Source organism: Pistacia vera, unplaced genomic scaffold, assembly GCF_008641045.1.
Source record: "Pistacia vera cultivar Batoury unplaced genomic scaffold, PisVer_v2 Contig140, whole genome shotgun sequence".
Classification (NCBI taxonomy): domain Eukaryota; kingdom Viridiplantae; phylum Streptophyta; class Magnoliopsida; order Sapindales; family Anacardiaceae; genus Pistacia; species Pistacia vera.
The window spans coordinates 1,462,046-1,485,042 of NW_022195467.1; the positions used below are offsets into that span (position 1 = coordinate 1,462,046).

At 30.3% G+C, this 22,997-nt stretch overlaps 1 protein-coding gene across 1 annotated transcript; it reads right to left on the bottom strand.

Moving 5' to 3' along the window:
- Positions 1-9,224: 9,224 nt before the first annotated feature.
- On the bottom strand, positions 9,225-12,087 carry LOC116123218 (wall-associated receptor kinase 2-like). Its single transcript, XM_031409016.1, has 3 exons — positions 11,173-12,087; positions 10,929-11,078; positions 9,225-10,409 (listed from the first exon to the last, which is right to left on the bottom strand). Exons 1-3 carry the CDS (start codon positions 12,062-12,064, stop codon positions 9,268-9,270), a joined length of 2,184 nt encoding a protein of 727 aa, XP_031264876.1. The 5' UTR covers positions 12,065-12,087; the 3' UTR covers positions 9,225-9,267.
- Between the last annotated feature and the right edge of the window lie 10,910 nt (positions 12,088-22,997).

Consider the following 22,997-nt stretch of genomic DNA (forward strand, 5'->3'; position numbering starts at 1 on the left):
TCTGTATAATAATTTTTTATTTTTTGTTTCATTAACTCTCATATTCAAACTCATAACTTAATGTTACGTGGGATTAGTTTTTACCAACGAATTATGATAAGTTTATAAAATTGGTTTTATTTAATGCTTATTTATAATAAAATTATTATAAAAACAAAACACGTTACATCCACCGATAGTGAGTGGATCCACGTGTAGCGGATAAACTTGTGGACTTTATTTGGTAAAAGGAATTATAGAATAAATAAAATAATTATAAAAATTATTTTATCCACCGACACTTTTGGCTCAAATTTCATAATTTTGATATTTTCATTCTTATTAAGGTTCCTCCTCTACATAATTATTTTTTCTCTTTTAATTTTTATTATTTATTTAATTTTAGGTCATATTAATTGTCAATATTCCTATTTATAATTGTCAAATAACTCCTTATTTACTTAATTACATTTTCATAGTGTCGTGTCTCCCAAAGTTATCACTCACTTAAATATTTGTATCATAATTCAATCAATCTTTAAACCATTATGTAAAGATGTAATTATAGATAACATAACATAAACCATGATTTTTATTAAATATATTTAATCATATTTACTGTAACATTTGACTTTACCATTTATTTAATAAATTAAAGTCTATTTAACCATAATAATTTGGCTATTACATGAACATTTATTCATATAAATTTTTCTTATTGAATACATGATGCATTTCATATATGAAAAAACAAAATATAAATTTTGATCAGTACCTAGTGCTCTAGCCGTATAAAACAAAGGATTTAACAGCTTGAATGTCCGATTGCCTGAGTGAATTCCCTGGATAATGCTCCATCGGACACCCATGTTTCCTCAAATAAATAAATAAGGACTTTTATGGAAATCTAAAAAGTCTTTTTTTTTTCTATAAGACTTAAAATGTTTTAAGTATTGAAGAATGAAATCTGTATTTTTCACACTATAATCAAGTATATCTTCTTCTTTCTTTAATTTATAAAATTGAAAGAATACTCTATATGACAAGCGTTCAACTAAGAGTTAAGGATCAAAGTATTAACTATAAACTCAAATACACTTTAGTTATAAACTTGATTGGTATGATTTTTATCATTGTACAAACTTAAATAAAATATGAATTGTGATATTGGTATATGTTTACAAAATTCATCTATCCATTTGTCTTATTTCTATTATCGATATTACATAGTCAATTCTATCGTACTCGACAACTTGATTTCAAAGCAACGAGAAAAATACTCTAACTAGGGGTGAGCGGTTCCGGGTACCCTATATTTTTCGGGGGAACCGGAATCGGAATTGCACAGTGCAAGTTCCCAAAAAAAGGAACCGGAATCAGAACCGCACAGTGCATGTTCTTCAATTCAAGGAACCGGAACCTAAAATGCAGGTTCCGGTTCCTTTCCAAGGTACCCTGTACCCCCCTATTAGTTTAAAAAATAACAAAAACACCTTATAAGTTTACAAATACACCCTTTACAAATTTTCATTATTCATTCATTTGTGTCCAATGTAACTCATAACCTGTAATCTCTAAGCAACACTTGAATTCAATCAATTCATCACAATTCACATAAAATTCGTCAATCAAAACCAAAATACAAACAATTATTCATCACAATTCACATAAAATAAATTATTAATATTTATTAATTTAATGTTATAATTGGTCAATTGGGTATTTATAATATACCAAATATATAATTTAGTAAATTTAATATTAGAAACTAGTAATGTTATAATTAAATAAGTGATCATACTATAATGTAAATTGTAATGTTATAATTAATTAAGTGATCATACTACAATGTAAATTGTAATGTTATAATTAATTAAGTAATATACTATTTAATTATAATGTAATATTATAATTAATTAAATTGTTAATCATTTAATTAAGTATTGTAATATTGTTTATAATAGAATGTTATAATTAATTAAATAATCATACCATAAATTTATAATATAATGTTATAATTAATAAAATTATAATAATTTGATTAAGTATTGTGTAAATTAGTAAATTACTAATGTTTATAATATAATGTCATAATCAATTAAGTAATTATTTAATTATATAATGTTATATTAATTATATGATCATACTATAATAGTATAATGTAATGTTATAATGAATTAAGTAATCATACTATAAATCTATAATTTAATATTATAATTAATTAAATTTCAAATCATTTGATTAATATACTAATGTTTATAATGGAATGTTATAATTGATTAAGTAATCATATTATAAATATATAAGGTAATGTTATAATTAATTAAATTTTTAATCGTTTAATTAAGTAATGTAATAATATAGTAAATTAGTAAATTACTAATGTTTATAATGTAATGTTATAAATTCATAACTAATTATGTAATTATGTAATCATTTAACTATGTAATGCTATAATTAAGTAAGTGATCATAATATATAATGTAATATAATAATATTATAATTTAATTGAGTAATTATTTAACTATAATGTAATGCTTAATTAATGTTTATAATGAAATGTTTATAAGGTAATGTTATAATTAATTAAATTTCTTATCATTTAATTAAGTATTGTGCTAATGTTTATGTAGTAAATTAGTAATTACTAATGTTTAAAATATAATATCATAACTCATAATCAATTAAGTAATCATTTAATTATGTAATGTTATATTAATTATATGATCATACTATAATAGTATAATGTAATGTTATAATGAATTAAGTAATCATACTATAAATCTATAATTTAATATTATAATTAATTAAATTTCAAATCATTTGATTAATATACTAATGTTTATAATGGAATGTTATAATTGATTAAGTAATCATATTATAAATATATAAGGTAATGTTATAATTAATTAAATTTTTAATCGTTTAATTAAGTAATGTAATAATATAGTAAATTAGTAAATTACTAATGTTTATAATGTAATGTTATAAATTCATAACTAATTATGTAATTATGTAATCATTTAACTATGTAATGCTATAATTAAGTAAGTGATCATAATATATAATGTAATATAATAATATTATAATTTAATTGAGTAATTATTTAACTATAATGTAATGCTTAATTAATGTTTATAATGAAATGTTTATAAGGTAATGTTATAATTAATTAAATTTCTTATCATTTAATTAAGTATTATGCTAATGTTTATGTAGTAAATTAGTAATTACTAATATTTAAAATATAATGACATAATCAATTAAGTAATTATTTAATTATGTAATGTTATAATTAATTATATAATCATACTATAATGTAATGTTATAGTGAATTAACTATTAAGTAATCATACTATAAATTTTTAATGTAATATTATAATTAATTAAATTTTTAATCATTTAATTAAGTTTGTACTAATGTTTATAATAAAATGTTATAATTGATTAAGTAATTATACTATAAATCTATAACGTAATGCTATAATTAATTAAATTTCTAATTATAAGTCAATTAATTAACTATTTAATTATGTTATAACTTATAAGTCAATTAATTAAGTAGTAATCAATTAATGTAATGCTATAATTAATTATACTATAAATCAATTAAGTAATGTTATAAAATTATAATTAATTAAGTAATCATTTAACTATAATGTAATGTTATAATTGATTAAGTATGATATTTAACTAGTAATTAAATTTATTAATGTTTATCAATTTATCATATATAATTAATTAATTACTAATTTATTATAGATATACTTAGAACTTGATAATTGAAGTAAATAACTAAATATATTATTACTCAATCAAATATACTATTTTATTCAAAAATAATTCTTTTAATAACATTAAAAATGTAAAACACTTTTAATTGGATCATAATTCCAATTATTCACTTAATTGATCAAAACTTTAATATTAATGTATTATAATATATTAAAGCTTTTAATATGGTGTAATTTATATGTAATAAGTATAATTGTATTCGTATATTTATTTAATTAGGTTATTCTAAAAATTTAACTTTTTCTATTTTAAATTTTTTTATATGTAAAATAATAGAAACTCCCCCATTATTTACATTTCACAAATATTTCATTATAGTCCAGGTTCCAAAATAGGTTCTAAACAGGTTTCAAAACAGGTTCCAAATAGATTCCAAAACAGGTTCCAAAGCAGGTTCCAAATAGGTTCCAAAACAGGTTCCAAACAGGTTCCAAAATAGGTTCCAAACAGGTTCCAAAACAGGTTCCAAACCAGGTACCCCCAACAGGTTCCAAACAGGGTACCCTTTTTACATGTTCCGGTTCCGGTTCCTCCACATGCAAGAACAGGAACCGGAACCGCACAGTAGCGGTTCCAAAAAATTGGAACCGGAACCTACCCGCACAGTGTCGGTTCTGGGTAGGTTCCGGTTCCGGTTCTTACCCCCGGTTCTGGTTCTACCTGCTACCCGTGCTCACCCCTAACTCTAACCATAAAATCCTTCCCAGCTTGGATATGACTTACCAACAAATGAAAAGACCAATTTGTTAGTGTTTTTATATGTTGATTTTTATAATAATTTAAGGATACCCATATATTTATTTATGTTTGTTGACGAGTTATTTAAACAAAAGATTTCGTATGGAGAATTGACAATCAATCTCTCTAAGCCAACCATGTATCATTTGTTAAAAACAGTTAAATTATTTGCATTGCTCAATCATTTAAAGGGAAGAAATGTGAGAGGATGTGCATGTGCTTAAGCCTAATTAATTGAGTGTGAAACACTCCATTGGTTTACGCAAAGAGGATGAGAGCAAAAGTATTCATTCTTTCTTGCATCATTAAAGCTTATTCTTGGTTCTTTCTTAGAGACTAACAGTAAGTCAATGAATTCATCCATATTTATTTCAAATTTAAATCATTGATCATATTTATTTCAACGTTCAATCTTGATACTTGAATTTGTTAAACTAAATCATTTCGATAAGGATTATATATGTTGTGAACTATATATGATAAAGAAATGAAACATCTCGAAATAATTACTCTATATTAATTTTCCTCAATGAAAATCTTGAAGAGATATTTCCGAAGAAGTGAAATTAATAATTTTTTTCTATTAATTATTTTCCTTGAAGAAGTCGTCAACTCATGCTAGAAGAAGCAAGATTACTGATTTTATTCTTCATTCTTCCAGAAGGAGTTTCCTTCAACGAGTAAAATAGGTTATATTATTTTTTATTAATTAATTTCCTTGAAAATTGAAACAATTTGAAAGAAATATGACCATCAAATTAAATTGATATATAACCAACCGCCAACTTATCCATAAATAAAGTATACAAGTTATTTTGCATTTACCTCAAATATTAGGTTATAGACTTCTCTCCTTGTGATCGGATGACAAGTCATTTAACCAATGTGATTAGTTATGCTAAGAGGTTTTGTATTCGAGTCACGGGAGAGACAATTATTGGTTTATCCAAAAAAAATTAGGTTATAGGGTTATCGTTTGAACTTGAATGTGAAGTCGTAAGTGGCCTATGACCTATTATTAAATTCTTGACCTCGAACTTCGTATTTGGATCTGATAGGGCCATTTGACTGAATTTGACAAAATTTCTTATATCTTAGGTAAAACACCAAATATTTGTCTCACCCCTTCATTTTCAGGCCTAATATTTTATCCCCAACAAATATTATAATCTAGATATTTAATTTTAGGTCATATTACTTGTCAATATTCCCATTTATAGTTGTCAAATAACCTCTTATCCACTTAATTACATTTTCATTGTGGCGTGTCTCCCAAAGTTATCGGTCACTTAAACATTTGTATCATAATTCAATTAATCTTTAAATCATTATGTACAAATTTAATAATCAGACAATATAACATAAATCATGTTTTTATTAAATATATTTTAATCATATTTGTTGTAACATTTGACTTGGCCATTTATTTAATAAATTGAAGTCTACTTAACCATAATGGTTCGGCTATTACATGAACATTTATTCATATAAATTTTTCTTATTGAATACATGATGCATTTCATATATAAAAAAATCAAAATATAAATTTTTCTTATTGAATTTTTATAAATTTAATATAAAAATTCATAAAGAAGTAGATTACTTTGAATCTAATTTTGGCTTGGCATTCTTTCTGGACTTCCTTGAGCCATGTAAATCATGTAAGCTGTCAAGATGGATAGCTTTGAATTATTCACAAAATAGCTACAATGGCTAATGGACAAAATAAAAACATCATTCTCAAAGTACTTATATTTTTCAAACAATATAAGCTATTGTAATTACAGCTACAATAGCATACCATAAAGTTTTTCAAACAAAAATTTTGGAGAAAAGTAAGACCTCTAGCCAAATTGAACTACTCAAAAATTGACCTGATAACAAACTGTCAAAGAATAGATACATAAATAAATGGGAAAAATGAACACATTACATGCAGTGTGTAAACAGTCGCAAGTACTAACCATTCAAATCCACGCTTATATTTTTCTTTTAAAAACCACGAGGAAGATTAATACTTTAAAATCAAGACCATGATATATTTCCGCAGAAGTGAAATTAATGCCCCTATTTGTTACACTATATATTCGGGATTATTATTTTGTTATCTTATTTGGATTAAAAAATAGGATATGTGATTATTTACTTATTGGCCAATCAAATCCAAAAATTAATCAAACTCAAATAAGATTTTTTATCTAAAAACGAAAAGAGGGTGGAACTTGTTTTCAGATTATTCAACTGTATTTAACTTAATACATTTTTCTTTCTCTCCTTCCTCTACCATATGTCTTAAAAACCTTTTTCAAAAAATATATCAAACAATTATTCAATATTTTATCAAACTCTGATATACTTTCAAATATTTTATCAAACATGGTTTCAAAATCTGATCCAATTTGATTTAATTTAACTCAATTCAACTTAAAACACTTTTTTCAGAATAACATTTTTTAAATAGTCTACCAGACATGCCCAAATTGAGATATTGGGCGCTTATGGTATGTCTTCTCAACCATAATAGTTTGGCTATTACATGAACATTTATTTATATAGATTTTTCTTATTAAATACATGATGCATTTCATATCTAAAATTCAAAATATAAATTTTGATCAATACCCTGTGCTCCAGCCGTGTATATATATATATATATATATATATATATATAAAGAAATGAAACATCTCGAAATAATTACTTTAAATTAATTTTCCTCAATAAAAATCTTGAGGAGATATTTCCGAAGAAGTGAAATTAATAATTTTCTTCTATTAATAATTTTCCTTGAAGAAGTCATCAACACATGCTAGAAGAAGCAAGATTAATGATTTTATTCTTCGTTCTTCCAGAAGGAGTTTCCTTCAACGAGTAAAATAGGTTATATTATATTCTATTAATTAATTTCCTTGAAAATTGAAACAATTTGAAAGAAATATGACCATCAAATTAAAGTGATATATAGCCAACCGCCAACTTATCCTTAAAGAAAGCATACAAGTTATGTTGCATTAACCTCAAATATTAGGTTATAGATCTCTCTCTTTGTGGTCATATGACAAGTTCTTTAACTAGTGGGATTAGCTACACTCAAAAGTTTTGTATTCAAGTTGTCGAGAGAGATAATTATTGGTTTGTCCAAAAAATAAATATATTAGGTTACAGGGTTATCATTTGAACTTAAATGTGAAGTAGTAAGTGGCCTATGACCTATTACCTAAATTTTTGACCTCGAACTTCGTATTTGGGTCTAATAGGGCCCTTTGACCGAATTTGACAAAATTTCTTATATTTTAGATAAAACATCAAATATTTGTCTCACCTCTTCATTTTTAGGCCTAACATTTTATCCCCAACAAATATTATAACCTAGATATTTAATTTTAGGTCATATTACTTGTCAATATTCCCATTTATAGTCGTCAAATAACCTCTTATCTACTTAATTACATTTTCATTGTGGCGTGTCTCCCAAAGTTATCGCTCACTTAAACATTTGTATCATAATTCAATTAATCTTTAAATCATTATGTACAAATTTAATAATCAGACAACATAACATAAATCATGTTTTTATTAAATATATTTTAATCATATTTGTTGTAACATTTGACTTGGCCATTTATTTAATAAATTGAAGTCTACTTAACCATAATGGTTCGGCTATTACATGAACATTTATTCATATAAATTTTTCTTATTGAATACATGATGCATTTCATATATAAAAAATCAAAATATAAACTTTGATCAGTGCCCTGTGCTCTAGGGAATTACGCTCAAAGATTAACATTATTGCTAGCCCCATATTATGTTGGTTGTTCCCCCTTTTTCAAATGTTATTTGACCCGAGGCATTTATGCTATGAAATGGGGAGGCTTGTCATGTTCCTCACTAAAGTTATATTCCCTCTTTTACTAAAGGCCAACATTGTGGGCAGCCAAAAACTTCTTTTTCCTTTGTCGATTTTTCTACCACGTTTTCCCAAGCGGTTTTATGGACTCCAGTGTCCAATGCCTCAAGTTCATGTCCAGTGACCCCAAATCTTGATTTCCCGTGACTATGGTCTTCCTATCATTACAGTTTATTTTTTATTTTTTTAATTATAAGGGGTGTTCGAGCTAATTTACACCCACCTAAACTAATCTCTCAGGACACTAAAACTATTGATCAGATAAAAGCTCCCGTGGACATCTCAAGATTACTTTTCATTTTATCCATCAACAATATATGTTTCATATTTTTGGAAAATGATACATTTATCTATATGTCTGTATGTTTCCTATTGAAAGAGGACATATAAGATCTGGTAATAATTAATAGTAATTCTTGTATTTAGCAATTCAAAACATGATAATGAACTCTTCTAAAATCTAAATAATCAAGTTACAGAAATTAAATCTCACAAATACTTTCAATTTCTATATAAATGCTTCATCGCATACTAGTAAGAGTTAAGCAGAAATAGCATTATACAAGTCAAGTTTGAGTTATGGACCTCACCTTATTTTTAAACATACTATTGAAACCATATAATACTATAACCACTTGACTTGTGACCGGATGGCAAAACTGTGGGTTACTCAAAGATTTTATATTTGAGTCACATAAAATGGTAACCTATTATATTTATGACTTATCTAACCCATTAGACTTGTAGGGTGTTCAATAGACACCGCAAATTAGCCCGAACACCCAATAAAAAAAAAAAAAAAAAGCATGTAATACTATTAATTACACATGAAATTGGATAAATGTCAAATACTATCACTGTAATTGTCAATTTCTGATAGGTTCACACTATGAGTGTCTTGTTGAGTAATCTCAAGATTTGAAAATGACGATTCACCTAACAATTTGGCAGTCTCTTCATTATTCTGCTGCGCCGAAAAATTGTAATTTAGCCTTTTCAGCCTCATAAGCTCCTCAGCAACTTCTTGCATACTAGGCCTTTTGACGCTACTACTCAAGCATCTCTTTGCAAGCTCAGCAACTTCTTCTATCTCTTCCATTTCAGCATCATCATCAGATACTTCAAACCCTAAAACCTGATTGAGACTATTGTTTTCTAACGATGACATAAAGTATTGAATCACATTAATGTTCTTCCCATATGACACACAACTGCCAGGCTTCATCCCCATTAAAAGTTCTACGAGGATGACTCCAAAACTATAAACATCACTCTTTTCTGTTAAGATACCAGTCATTAGATATTCAGGATCTAAGTAACCAAAAGTGCCCTGTACTTTAGAGACCATGAGGTTTTGCCCAGGCGATATTAACACTGAAGTCCCGAAGTCAGATACTTTCGCTGTACCATTTTTGTCCAAGAGTATATTAGCTGACTTGACATCTCCATGAATTATTGGAGGGTTTGCTAAAGAATGGAAGTAGTCAAGTGCGAGCGCAATTTCTGCAGCAATCTTGAGACGGCTCTTCCATGTCTTTAGAAGTCGTGACCGTTTGTCGTGGATATGATGAGACAGAGTACCATTAGAGATGAACTCATATACCAGTATAGGCACTTTAGTCTCCAAACACAAACCCAAGAGCTTGACTATATTCTTATGGTTAATCTGTGAGACAATCCCAATTTCCCTTTGAAATTCTTGATTTATTTGAGTCTTGTCCACCTCTTTAGACTTCTTGACTGCAACTTGTGTCTTGTCAGGTAAAACTCCTTTGTAAACAAAACCATAAGCACCTTCTCCAAGAAACTGGCTATTATCATAATTTTTAGTAGCTTTTGCTAGCTTCGCTTCACTAAAGATCGTCACACGTTGGTTCTTCAATATCATACCCCCATTTTCAAAGAAATTCCTCTCCTTTTTCTTTTGTTTGAATCCAATAAAAGCCAGAACTCCAATAATCACAACGAAAATAGCTGCTCCGGTAACTGCATGCAAATAATTAAATCAATTTGTAGTAATTGGAGGACCATAAATAATGAATGAAACAGTGATCTGAAACTAGCCCAGCCCGGCTGGTTTAACCAGTCGGACCTAGACCCGGGGCCTTTTTCGGGTCGAATTACCCTTGTCCATTGTTTAAAAATCCCTAACCTGACCATCAGCTACTTCTAGCCACTTTTTTACGCCCCCCCCCCCTCATCTGACCGCCACCCACCCTCACCTCACCCCCCATCGCGTGATTGCAGTCACAGGATGTCAGCTGTGCGATCGCAGTCGCACGCCCTCCGGGGTTCAGAACACGGGAATGAAAACTGCTAACTAGTTACATATATTTTTGAATATATAGACCATAAATAGATCTTATTTTCGTTTTGTGTGCATTAACAAACAATATAGGTTTTAACGAACATATCAAGATTCGAGGATTATAATTTCACATAATAATTCCTCATACATAATAAACTAATTGATTAACTGCATGAAACTTTGTAAAAGAATATTACCAGCGGCAATTGTAAGTATACGATATCCTTGACAACCGACTTTACCATCTCCTCGCATGCCAAGCGGACAGCTGCATGTGTAATTCCCCAGTGTGTTCTTGCAAGTACCTTCACATGGGTAATTTTCTGGTTCTTCGCACTCGTTAACGTCTATTAATTTTACATAAGACTAATCAGTAAACCAATTATGATCAGAAAGTATAATTGTTTATATATCAAAATTTTGAACATAAATTTTACGTACCTTCACAGCCTTCTGGGAGATAAGGGTTTCCCCTAAATCCTTCCTTGCATAAGCAACGATATCCTTGGACATTTTTGGAATAAACACACCGAGCTTCACGGGCACAGGCATAATCGGACGAATTTTTACCGGCTTCACAAGTCTCTTCTTTAGCTACCCATTCAATGGTAATATTTGATTTCATCTTCTGACGTGGTTCAAGAACAAGAGATTGTTGCAACTCTGAAATATTAAAACTCTCGTCCGCTAAAAATGCGTAATCACACTGATTGAATTGCCAAAATTGTGTGTGGTTTTTTACAGTACTGAGAATTATAATTAATGAGTTGAGACTTTTAGGAAGAGGAGTCTGGCAACAACCAATGCCTGAACAAGAATCTCCAGTTATATTCATAGAAGGAGGCCGATTCTCTGAGCACAAGGAGCCACAGGCACTCGCAAAGCTCTCATTCCGGTCAGTCATTGCGGCCGTAGTATCACAGCCGAAAGCTGTGAGCTTGTTTCTGGTGTCTGAGAACCTAAATGGGCCACTTCCCAGAGTGATATTTTGATTAAAAACGGTCTCCCGCATTAACCCGGATTCATTGTAGCAGCGCATAGCTGAGTCAATGCTTGCAACAACGATGCCCTCTTCAACTGAAATATTGAGAGTTGTAATGTTTTCTCCAAACATCAGTGTGGCCGGGGTTTTACTACGGTCGCATGTTAGCAAGAAACTCTCGTCTTTGGCGCAGTTTAGGTTGTCGATTCCGAAGGGAAAAGGAACGCTCACATCCCCACACTTTTCTTGGCAACCAGGTTTTACATTAGAGCTTGTTGTTGGCCACCATAACAGCATCATCACCCAAATCACCAACATTTTTCTGATCATTTTTAATATTTTTTCTAACATATACCGGTACCTTCTTTTATTGCATAATTATATAGGACAATAACTTATAGTACAACAGAAGAGGAAACTTGGGAAGAAGAAGAAGACTTGAGAGTCGCCTTTTACCGCAACTCTTCGACTTCCCCACTCAGCAATAAACAATCCTTTCAAGGAAAGTTCAAGTTAGACTGATTATATTTGATCATTCTTTATCTCGGTCTACAATAGATTTTTCCAACCTATTGTCTTGTCTTTCTTTATTTTTTAATCTTATATTTTGAAGATGGCAAAACAATAATAAAAATAATTGCTCCAACCCAGTTCCTGAAGGATAATTTGTCCAGCTAGCTGATGGTTAGAACCAATATTTTGAAAACCAACCTGGGTAATGACCCGGTCTGACGATCAGGTCTCCGATTGACTGGTTGAACCAATCCGACCCCCCCGGTCCATCATGCTCAACATAAATCTCAATAATTTAAAAATTCAATAGCAAAACTAAATAACAATCCCAAAATCAAAGTTTCCAACTGATTAAAAATTCAAAATCAAAATTCATAAAGAAGTAGATCACTTTGAATCTAGTTTTGGCTTGGCATTCTTTCTGGACTTCCTTGAGTCAGTATGACCACCAATTTGAATCATGTAAATCATGTAAGCTGTCAAGATGGACAGCTTTGAATTATTCACAAAATAGCTACAATGGCTAATGGACAAAACAAAAACGTCATTCTCAAAGTACTTTTGAGCATACCTTAAAGTTTTTCAAACAAAAATTTTGGAGAAAAGTAAGACCTCTAGCCAAATTGAACTATTCATAAATTGACCAGATACCAAACTGTCAAAGAATAGATACATAAATAAAGGCCAAACGACTTCCACCTACCCAAAGTTTGGCATAAAGACAGATTAATACCTAAAAGATTTAAAAATAACAAACAAATACTTTCTGCCATATTCTGTTAAGAATTTTTGTCTGCTAAAAGATAGTATAGTAATTTCATCTACAGTCACAAAATTTTTAAATTTTAAATCTTTTTCTCCATATTCATTCTCACCCCAAGCCCGGTTGCACAGCCCTCTTGCATCATTGATCGATTTTTTGACCGGATTTAGCATTTTTCTACGAAGTTCGATGATAAACAGTGGCACTGGCCCTTGCTAGCGCACATTAGGAATGAAGATCGGTGGATATTCCAATCTTTTCACCATTTTTGTCTTTTAGCAGATAAAAATTCTTAACAGAACATGAGAGAAAGTAGGTGTTTATCATTTCCATTGGGTACCATTTTGTCTATATAGCAAACTTTGGGTATGTGTAAGTCATTCCCCCAATAAATAAATGGGGAAAATGAAGCCTATGACTATTCCTAACTGCAGCAACACTTTGCAAATATAGTAATTCTAAAGCGTTACTGTGCACTTAATTGATTGTGAACACATTACATGCAGTGTGCAAACAGTAGCGAGTACTAGCCATTCAAATCCACACTTGTATTTCTCTTTTCAAAACCACAAGGAAGATTAATACTTTAAAATCAAGACCATGATATTTTCCTCCTCAGTGATAATCCCTTGAAGATATATTTCCACAGAAGTGAAATTAATGCCCCTATTTGTTACACTATATATTCTGGTATCTTATTTGGATTAAAAAAAAAAAAAAAAAAGATATGTGATTGTTTACTTATTGAGTTAATTCAATATGAAAATTAATCAAACTCAAATAAGATTTTTTGTCTAAAAATAAAAAGAGGGTGGGACTTGTTTTCAGATTATCCAACTGTATTCAATTGAAAACATTTTTCTTTCTCTCCTTCCTCTACCGTTCTCTCTCTCTCTCTCTCTCTCTCTCTCTCTCTCCCCTTCCAATCTGAAAATTAATCCACCCAAGACCACCACCACTTGCCAACAACCACTGTCAGCTGTCAGCCACCACCAGCTGATGTGGCCAGAACAAAGCACGACCGACTAAATCTGGCCAGAAACCGCCAGAGATTTGGCCAGATTTTGGCCGAGATCTAGCTATTAACAGCGGCCAAAATATGGCTATCAACAGCCAAATCCATGGTGGATGTGGCTGAAAACGGCCATTTCAGCACACAAACGGCCAGATTCAGCTGGTTGTGTACCGTTTCCACGACTATCAGCTATCGTTCGACTGTGGTGGTCGGCAGTTGGCTGTCTTCTTGGGTGGCTGGGGTGCTTTAGTTAATTTTTAAACTTTTATTGTGAGGGTGTTTAGCTAAATTAACAAATGTGGGTGGTTAAAAAAATAATCTAAATATTTTCAATAAATATACCAAACAACCTTTATGTCTTAAAAACTTTTTTCAAAAAATATATCAAACAACTATTCAGTATTTTATCAAACTCTGATATACTTTTTAGATATTTTACCAAACACATTTTCATAATCTGATCCAATTCGATTTAATTCAACTCAACTTAACTTAAAACACTTTTTTATAATAACATTTTTCAAATAGTCTATCAAACAGGCCCTATTAGCCAACTTATCCTTAAAGAAAGCGTATTAGTTATGTTGTATTAACCTCAAATATGCTATTGAGATATTGGGCCCTTATGGTATCTCTTCTTAACCAAAATAGTTTGGCTATTACGTGAACATTTATTTATATAGATTTTTCTTATTAAATACATGATGCATTTCATATCTAAAAATCAAAATATAAATTTTGATCAGTACCCTATGCTCCAACCGTATAATACAGAGGATTCGGCAGCTTGAACGTCCGATTGTATGGGTGAATCCCTTGGATATCGCTTCATTGATCACCATGTTTCCAATTATCCTGTATTCATCCTTCTCCGCAAACTTTCTTCTTTCTTCTGCTTTGAACTCAAATGTTGTTCCACTATATGATGTTCCCCTGAACCCAAAAATTACACTCAAAGATTAACATTATGGCTAGTCCATATTATATATATACAAAGTTCAGTTAATTTTTTATTTTCGAGAAAGATGTCACAATCTATATCTTGAGTTTTTAAGGATCTTATGACACATGTATTTTCATTTATTTATGGTTTATATCTATTTGTTTAGGTAAAAGTTCAGTTCAAGAGAGAATCCTAATTCTGATATAAGTACCCTTTGTAGCTAATTAATTAATGCTTACTTGAGGATAAGCTTTGTCCAATCTCTGTATCCAGCTTCCTGTAGATTAGCTTTTACAACATCTTCCATGTAATCTCTTCTTCCAGTGAGGATGATAAGCTTAATCTTTTTAAGCGTTAACAAGTTGTAGAATTCAAGAGTCTCATTCAATGCAGGTAATTTGCCTTCCATGAACCACTTATTCAGCGCCGTACTATTAACTGCTTTAGTCCTGAAATTGTCACACCATGGTCATCATGTCAATATTGAACGAAATAGAGACAACAACAGGAACAAAATATAATAGTAAAACAAATCAAACAGTAAACAAAGAAAAATAATACGCGCGCGCGATTTACCTTGGTTCACCCAATGTAGGCTACGTCCAGCTGAGTCAATATTATTACAATATGCCTCACCTCTCTCGTTTACAATAAATGAATTGCTCTAACCCTCATAACAAGAGAAAAGTATGTTTATATACTAGGTTTAAGAGATTAAACCTAGTTTTATAAGGATTCCTATTCCTAAGCCCAACCCGAAAAGGAATTAATAACTTAAAAGAAATCCTACAGCGGTTATACCCGAGTGCGTCTCCGTTACCCATTAATGTTGAAGTAGTCGACAACTCCAACAAATATATATAGATCAACAATGCATCTCACATAACCATTACCGGGTGGTCTAATGGTAAATGAGCAAAAGGAAGTTCCATAAGTTCTTCAATTCGAGTCCTCATAAGCTCTATTAGGGGTAGCCACTGAGGGATTTACCCGGTTATCAACTTCAGAGTCCCACAGAATTAACCTGAATGCGCAAGTAGTTGACCCGGACAGTACCCCTAGTCACCAAAAAAGGAAAAAAAAAAAGGCATCTCACATAGTTATGTATCACGAAATGTAATTAATCAACATTACAGTTCCTGTAAACCTTCGGTTCAAAAAGTCTTAAAATGATGCCCTGACGATTTCCCTGTGCATGCCAATGCACTGGAGAATGGTTATGTCAACCTAGGAATTAAGTACAGCATCAGTTCTGCTCCCCAGTAGCCCTATAGTGAACATTGATATGCATCCATATTATGTATCAGAAAATATGAGTTGAAACTGCAACGCGATTTCGTAGTAATAAAACCTATTCTCTTACATTTTCTTCTTGTTTATAGCTATAGTCTGAATAAGAATTTTTTAATTAATCAACATTACAGTTCCGGTAAACCTTCTATTCAAAAAGTCTTAAAATGATGCCCTGACGATTTCCCTGCCCATGTCAATGCATCGGAGAATGGTTATGTCAACGTAGGAATTAAGTACAGCATCAGTTCTCTGCCACAGTATCCCTATAGTGAACATTGATATGCATCCATATTATGTATAAAAAAATATGAGTTGAAACTGCAACGCGATTTCGTAGTAATAAAACCTATTCTCTTACATTTTCTTCTTGTGTCGTTATAGCTATAGTTTGAATAAGCATTTTCTTTTTTTGTAGTGATACCACAATCAAGGACGGACCCAAAAGTTAAATCTAGAGGAGATAAAATAAAAATAATATCATATAAAACAGGAAAAAAATAAACAAGAAAGGTCAAATCAAGAAACATTAATATAAATATATAAACCGCCCCGCTCATCATAAAGTGTGTTTGCCCCTGATCACAACTTAGAATATACGGTATAATCTCTATAAACTAATAACTTTGACACTATATAAATTCTATTAATTAAAAGAGGTGTTAATTAATTGATAAATTAATAATTTATTAATTTATAAAGTGTATTTACGATTCGACGAATATAAATTTAAATTAGAGATTAGATCCAACAAGATTAAAAAAACATTAACAACAGTTTATAATTTTTTATTACAATTCGAGAATTCAAACCCAAAATTTCTAGATGTAATAAGAAAAATTAGAGATGAGATCCAACAAGATTTAAATTTCAGGAAAAAAAAAAGCAACAATAGTCATATTTTAATAAAATATCATAATCAATTAGCAAATTATTTATTTATGATATGAATGTGACTACAGAGTTATGTAAGGCTTTTCAGAAAAATATTATTTTATTAATTTATCAAAATTATTAATTTAATCTATTAATCCAAGTCGAGACTCAAGACAGTAAGAAATTATTATATAATAGAAATTATTATTTTATCGAGTATTAATTTATAAAGGTTATACTATAGTTCAAATTAAGATATATACGATATATCTTATATCTATATATATTAAAATCATAAACATAACGATTACTGACCGTATGATGGACTTCATATAAGGCATTTAGAGAGAGTGGGTGTCATCTACGTCAAAGATCCAAATGTTCTTGCCATCATCAGCCAGCTCCAGGCTTTGAGTATAGCTCCAAGCTGCATCAGTAACAGCTTTCAAGTCTTTAATGCACTGCGACGGATAGCCTGAGGTTGACGATGAGACGTAATCCTTTATGTAATTTTCACAATGTGGGGGACCGGGGAACTGTCCATCCAATAATATTATCAGCTTCCACCGCAAATCGCCAACTCAAGGCACGAGAACTCTGATGAGTCTGATCCCTAAGACGTTACACAAACTGTAGCTAGCAACAAGAATAATGACAACACGTTCATGATAGCTATAATAATATTGTTAATTTCTGCAGAATTTTTTTTATAGAAGACTGGTTATTAATTTGATGGCTAATTGCTTCCTTTATTTATCTATTAATGTAAACATACATGTGATCCTCGTTTAACCGACTTTGAAGGTCACTCTCGTTTAACTTAAAACGGCTAGTCTTTATCATTTCATAAACGTAAACAAAATATGTATTGTGTTACTTCAATTTATCTTACTTCCATTATAGACATCAGATTATAACAACCCCCAAGAAATAGTGAAATATAAAATACACCCACAATTATAAGAAAATATTAAGTACTCGTGTCAAATGAGTTTTTGATACTTATTAAGTGGTAAATGATAATCTCGGAAAAGAAAGGATAATTTTAAGAGTATGTTTGGTTCAGGGAATATTGTATTAGTGGGAATGTTATATTAATAGAAAGATAAATTACCTTGAAGATTACCGAGAATGTTTAGGGAAATGTGTTCGGTTAAGTTGGAATTAATTGATGGATATGTTATATTGATATGTTTGGTTGGGAGGTATATGGGTGGGTATGTTATATAGGTTGGAAACTGCCAGATCGGTGCACGACTGGCCAGATCCGATGTCAGCCGGTGGCCAAATCCAGCCACCACCCTTGGGTAATTTTTTTAAAGTTCAAGAGTATTTATGTTCTAAAAATTTTGTATATAATGATAAAATAGTCCTTGAATTTTTTTGTAAATTTTTTTCAAAACAAAGATATTATTGTCCAAAAATTTTATTAATAAAGGGTAAAATTGTAACAAAAATAAGATTGCCAAATAATCTTAAAATACTTAAGAAAATAGAGGTAATCAGATTACCTCATATATTACTAACAATAATTATTATTAGTTTTAAAAAATTATTAGAATCTTATATTACTTGACAACCAAATTTGATAATCAAGTAATATAAGATACCATTACCTCAATAATGGGAGATCGCTCTCAACCAAACACACCTTAAGGGATAAATGATGATCCATATGATATATAATACTTTAAAGAAATTGTAAATGTTTTATATTTTACTATCTCTCAAGGGTTGGATAATGATTTGGACATTGATTCTTTTGAATATGCGAAAAAGTTAAATAATTAATCTTTAATTTTATAGAACGCAAAAAATCAAAGATAAAGATTATTCAACATTTAATTTACACGTTAAAAACTTTAAAAGGTTTACATCTACAAATTCCATGGTTTAGCTGTTAAATAAATATAAATGATAAATTATTTCATGTAAATATAAATGATAAATTATTTCATGTGATTTATATGGGAGGTGTGCTCTCTCAATACTTCAGATTTTTAGTTAAGTTTTTTGTATTATTTTAGTAAAATCTAAAAGTCTTTTAAGGTTTAAATTGGAGAATTTTATGGACCCAAATAAATATAAATAATAAATTATTTCATGTGATTAATATGGGGGGTGTGCTCTCCAGTGATTAGAAAACCAACCCATGCAGTGACCCGGCCAGGCCACTGGGTCACAGGTCGAGCGATTTAATCGGTTTCACCAGTGGACCAAATCGATGTCTAAAAGTTTGAAATCTAACAAAGTCACCCCTAAAAATTACATGTAAGTCCCATAGGTTTGAAATCTTGCAAAAACACCACCGTCGACATCGACAAATAGGGCCTGTTTCTGGTAATGAAAACACTCCCCATCATCATGAAAACACTCCCCTCAGCCTCCTAACCAAAACCCACCTCACTCATCCCCCGTTCGCCTCCCCAATCGCCAACGATATTAGGCTTTTTCCGGTGACATTGTTTTGCGATTTTTGATTGATTCACTCACTGAAAATCGACTTTGTTGCCACCATTCCACTCACATGCCATTCCTCTTCAAAAGCCCTAACATTCCAGCCTTCAATTGTTCACGGATTGATGTCCTAATTTATAGGGTTTTGAATTAATAGAAAAAATTGTAATCCGACCCGGTAAAGGCGGAGGGTCACAGTTGAACCAGTTCAACTGGCCGGGCCGGGCCGAGCCGGGTTCCTAATCACTGGTGCTCTCTCAACATTTCAGATTTTTTGTAAACTTTTGGTATTTTTTTTTTTTTTTTAGTAAAATCTAAGTCTTTTAACGTTTAAATTTGAGAATTTTATGGACCCAATATTGTTGTGAACTGACACTGCTAGAATTCTTTTTATTAATATCTGTTTATTTGTCCTATTTAATTCATAAGTCATAACTTTGACTCCTTCAATAAGCTTTTTTATTTTTTTGTGGGTAATAGGGGATTAGTCTCTCTTGACTCCTTGAAAGGGTACTATATTAATAAGAAGCTAATTTTTTTTTATCATTTTTTTCTTTTTTAACAACTATAATCGCATTGTGACAGGGAAAAAAAAAAAAAAAAGAAGAAAAAGAAAAAGAAACACTTTGATATATAGAACCGAATTTTCCAGTAAATTAATAGTTTTAATCTTTCAAGGTCCTTAAACTTTACAAGAGAACATCGGTAAATAGTTTGTTTAGTAAAATATAAAAGAAAAGTTCAATTTTATATTGTTAAAATCCAATACTCTAATAGTCTACTCTAAAAATAATCTTATGAGAATTAAAAAAAAATTGAAAAGTATGTTGATCATATTATTTCGGATGAAGTAAAATAGGACTTTTATGGAAATCTAAAAACACTTTTTTTTTTTCTATAAGACTTAAAATGTTTTAAGTATTGAAGAATGAAATTTGTATTTTTCACACTATAATTAAGTATTGTACATCTTCTTTTTTTAAGTTATAAAATTGAAAGTATACTCCATATGACAGGTGTTCACCTAAAAGTTCCGGATCATCAAAGTATGAATTGTAAACTTAGGTACACTTTAGTTTCAATTCTATTCCTTAAATTCATATAAGTCATAAACTTGGTTACGTTTTTATCATTTTACAAACTTAACTAAAATATGAATTGTGATGTTGGTATGTTTACAAAGTTTATCTCTTCATTTATCTTACTTCTATTATTGTATTACATAGTCAATTCTGTCATACTCAACAACTTAGATTTCAAAGCAACAAGAAAAATACTTTAACCATGAAATATCATCCAATGAAAAGACCATGAAATTTTGGCTGTTGGTGAGTTATTTAAACATAAGATTTAGTATGTTGATGGGTTAAAGAATTGACAATCAATCTCTCTAAGCCAATCATGTATCATTTGTTGAAAGCTTAAATTATTTGTATTGGATAGAGGCATTGCTTAATCATTTAAAGGGAAGAAATGAGAGAGGATTTGCATGTGCTTATGCCTAATTAATTGAATGTGAAACACTCCATTGGTTTAGGCAAAGAGGTCAAGAAGAATAAAGGAAAAGAGCAAAAGTAGATGCCATGTCTATTCATTCTTTCTTGCATCATTAAAGCTCATTCTTGGTTCTTTCTTAGAGACTAATAGTAAGTCAATGAATTCATCCATATTTATTTCAAATTTAAATCATTAATCATATTTATTATTAGAATAGATGACAAATTAATATGTAATGTCTTTTTGTTCAAGGTTCACTAAATCATTGGATTCAATTCAGATAAGAGAGAGACAGAGTTGTACTAATGTTAATAGTACTTAATACATCTAATTACCCTTCATTGAAAACTGTTTTTGGTTTATTATGTTGTTCAATTATTTTTCGATACCAATTTTCTTTGCTTAAGAATCTGCAAAAAGTTTGGAGTAATATTAAGCCCACAACCTAATTTCACAACCTTCTCTTACAACCCTAAAGTGACAGCTGAGTTGACAATTGTCATGTCAACTCCCACCACACCCAAAACACTAAATGACTTTGACTAGACACAAAATGTCATTTTTAAGAGACAAACGGTCGTTCTTTCATAAGGAATGGTCGTGTCTTATAAAGGAACAATTGTTCAACGAGTAAAATAATATTTTTCTTCTATTAGTTTCCTTGAAGAAGTCATCTACACATGCTAGAAGAAGTGAGACTAATGATTTTCTTTAGTCAATCTTCCAGAAGGAGCTTCCTTCAACGAGTAAAATAAGTTATATTATGTTCTTTGAAAATTGAAACAACTTGAAAGAAATATGACCATCAAATTAAAGTGATATATAGCCAAGTGTCAGCCTAGCTTTAAAGAAAGCAGACAAGTTATTTTGCATTAAACTCAAATATTGGATTGTAGGGCCATCATTTGAACTTAAATATGAAGTCGTAAGTGACTTGTGACCTATTACTTAAATTTTCAACCTCGGACTTCGTATTTGTGTCTGATAAGGCCCTTTGATTGAATTTGACAAAATTTCTTATATCTTAATAAAACACCAAATGTTTGTCTCACCTCTTTATTTTTAAACCTAATATTTTGTCCCCAACAAATATTATAATTTAGATATTTTAATAGATTTTGTGTAGTGAGAGATTAGAGAGAGATTTGGGAAAAGAGAATCTTCATTAGAGATCAAAGAAAATTACATTCTGCAGTTTTTACATCCAGCTTTAGCATAAACTTCACTCTAGTAACAATCTTAACTAACTTCAGCTAACTATAGTTACAACTCTTTTACACCAACTTAATTAGTCAAACCAACTAAAACTTCCCTTTGACTATTCAATCAACATTGGACTGATATGCTAAGTTGGACTGCTAAAGTTGAGTTGGAATGCTGAAGTTGAACGAAGATTCAATAACCCCACCCCCCCCCAAGAAGATCTGCCCACTGCTCATTACTAGGAACATATTTGGTAGTAATGAGACCAGCTTGAATTTTCTCCTGAACTACATGACAATCAATGTCAATGTGTTTGGTACGCTCATGGAACATCAGATTAGAAGCAATATGCAAGGCTGATTGATTGTCACAAAACAAAGGAACAAAAGAAGAAGAAGGATAACCAAGTTCCGAAAGCAACTACACTATCCATACAATTTCACAAACAGTAGAAGTCATTGCCATGTATTCAGCTTCTGAAGAAGACCAAGAGACAATGACTTGTTTCTTAGACTTCCAAGACAAAAGATAATTTCCAAAAAATATACAAAAACCAGAAACTGACCTTCTTGTAAGTAAACAAGAAGCCCAATCTGAATCACAATAAGCATTGAAGTGTAAAGAACTGTCAGATGGAAAGAATAAACCTAAACCAGGGGCAGATTTTATATATTTGACAATCTTCAAGGCTGCTTGCATATGAGATTCTTTAGGAGCATGCATGAAC

What these genes read in the sequence shown, in the direction of transcription:
- LOC116123218 (XM_031409016.1), bottom strand. Translation starts at nt 12,064, where the DNA reads ATGTTAGAAAAAATATTAAAAATGATCAGAAAAATGTTGGTGATTTGG. An exon ending in TCTCCCAGAAGGCTGTGAAG is followed by an intron (nt 11,079 to 11,172) that starts GTACGTAAAATT and finishes TAAAATTAATAG; the next exon opens with ACGTTAACGAGTGCGAAGAA. An exon ending in TATACTTACAATTGCCGCTG is followed by an intron (nt 10,410 to 10,928) that starts GTAATATTCTTT and finishes ATTTGCATGCAG; the next exon opens with TTACCGGAGCAGCTATTTTC.